The sequence below is a fragment of the Cyprinodon variegatus genome, unplaced genomic scaffold (genome assembly GCF_000732505.1).
Source record: "Cyprinodon variegatus isolate N-32 unplaced genomic scaffold, C_variegatus-1.0 Scaffold1366, whole genome shotgun sequence".
NCBI classification, from domain to species: Eukaryota; Metazoa; Chordata; class Actinopteri; order Cyprinodontiformes; family Cyprinodontidae; genus Cyprinodon; species Cyprinodon variegatus.
In genome coordinates, this window is record NW_015151819.1 from 2,244 (window position 1) to 4,277 (window position 2,034).

General features: G+C 45.1%; 1 protein-coding gene across 1 annotated transcript in view; it reads left to right on the forward strand.

Moving 5' to 3' along the window:
- Window positions 1-1,109: 1,109 nt before the first annotated feature.
- Window positions 1,110-2,034, forward strand: part of ndp (Norrie disease (pseudoglioma)) — an 8,816-nt gene continuing 7,891 nt past the window's right edge. The window contains exon 1 of the mRNA XM_015402557.1: window positions 1,110-1,502. Coding sequence (XP_015258043.1) covers window positions 1,296-1,502 — 207 coding nt within the window. The 5' untranslated portion in view covers window positions 1,110-1,295. The remainder of the gene's footprint in view (window positions 1,503-2,034) is intronic.

A 2,034-nucleotide genomic window follows, 5' to 3' on the forward strand; every position in this document is an offset into this window, starting at 1 on the left:
CCAGGTTTCTGTAAGGCAACACAAGTCAATGTGATTATCACAAATCAAGTCATTAACTAGCAGACTTTTAGAGGAAAGAGATTTTATGTTAGACAGACCACATTTAATCGTTTTAACTTTTTCCCGAATTGGAGTTATTTTATTAATAATTAGATTATCATGATTTACTCCTTTTACTCCTGTGGGCAAGACACTGTCTGGATGGAGTGGGTAACAGTAGAGAAGCTGCAGAACCCTGACATAAAAAATAAATTTGACCAGATTCCTAGAAAGTAGAGCTGGAATTCTAGAGTGTCAAAGAATGTTCACAGTTAGAGCTGCTCTGCACATCCAGAACCAAATTAGCCAAGTTAGCCTCTCATTTTCCAGACGAAAGACTAAAATAAAAAAAAAATGTTCAGTTTTTATGAACAGTTTTCTAGTCTTAAATAAATTTATTCATAAATTCTTAGCTTGATTGAGATCAGAATAAAGGTTAGAAGCACAGCTCAGGTAGAAGGATCTGTTGATGGAGTCAGCATCAGTTCTACATCCCACTGAAGCTGTCCTGCTGCACAGACAGCAGCACAGAGGTGAGGAGAAGATGAATGGAGCTGAATAGAAATCAGAGGAGTCCTGCTAGAGGCTGCAGCAGACACAGCATGGAGGTTCACCCTACGGCAGGACAGGGACCCTAAACACACACACAGATGTAACGGAAATGTTTAGGTCAAAGTATCTTCACTGTGTTAGAACGGCCTAGTCAAATCCCTGAACAAAATGCAAGTGACACTGTGAGGCAGGAAAAAGTCATGGTCAAAGGTGCTTTCCATCAAAATCCTCAAAAATAATGTTTTCTCCTGAATTTAGGGACCATCTAAAATACAGGGAATTACATTAACAGGTCATTAGTTAAGTTACAGCAGATCTGAAACTGACTGGGAAGGAAAATGAACCCACCTTAAACACACATCATCCCTATTAACCTGTTCATTCACACACTCCTCCCTGTAACCATAGCAACATTGATAAACCACCTTTGATGAAATAAATAAACTTTTCCAGTTCTGCCATTTTCTGACCTTCTGTTTGAAACCATGTCTTTGTGTTTTCTTCGTTCTTTCAGACTGAGATGGACTGAGGCAGCGAGGGATGGAGTGGCCTGAACACCTGCCCCCCTCTTTCCCTACAGGCTGCTGAACAGCATCAGGGACGCAATAAGAAGAGCGAGACTCTGCTAAGCCAGGTGGGAGAGAGCCAGAGGGACAGCGGTTCTGACGCCTTGGCCACCTGCGCAGCGTCAGGGTGTCACAGCCATGAAACCGTCCATCTCTGCCGGCCCTCCTTCCGGACTCCTGCTGGTCCTGATCTGTTGTCCCCTACTGGGCTTCGTTCAGGCTGCCAGCAGCAGCAAGGCTGGTGATAAGGGGCACCAGCAGCTGGTTGACACTGACCCAGAGCGCTGCATGAGGCACCACTTCGTAGAGACCATCACTCATCCTGTTTACAAATGCAACACTAAGGTAAATCTGATATTTGCAAACCAACAACCTTTTATTTTCAGTTGCTTTATTAGATTTTTCCATCTGAAACTTTGACCATATCATGGAAACAGATTGTTCCAAATAAAACCTCCTGGGCCTGAAGAAAACTCCTGAACCCGGGCCAGAATGCTTGCATTACTCCTGCTCTCCACCTCTGTTACTCTGGGTCTTTATCTCCATCTCTCAGTCATTTAGACAGGTCACGCTTGGTGTGTGTGTGTGTGTGTGTGTGAGTGGAGCGCTGGACCTGGGCCACGCTGCAGACCTATTCTGTGCCTCGGCTTCTTGCCGAAGTGGACGTGTCGTGTCAGGCTGCTCTCTCCTTCCTCCTGGAGGGGCTGATGATAGAAAAGGAAGGTGGACCACAGCAGTGTTTCATCTGGTCTCAGTGAGCTGATCTCTGGTCTTTTTAATGTTCTGATTAAGACCTTTCCTCAGGTTTGCGTGTATATCAGAAAGGTCAGAGCAGACTCTTCCTGCTGAGGAGACTGAGGGGGGGCTCCTAAAGACC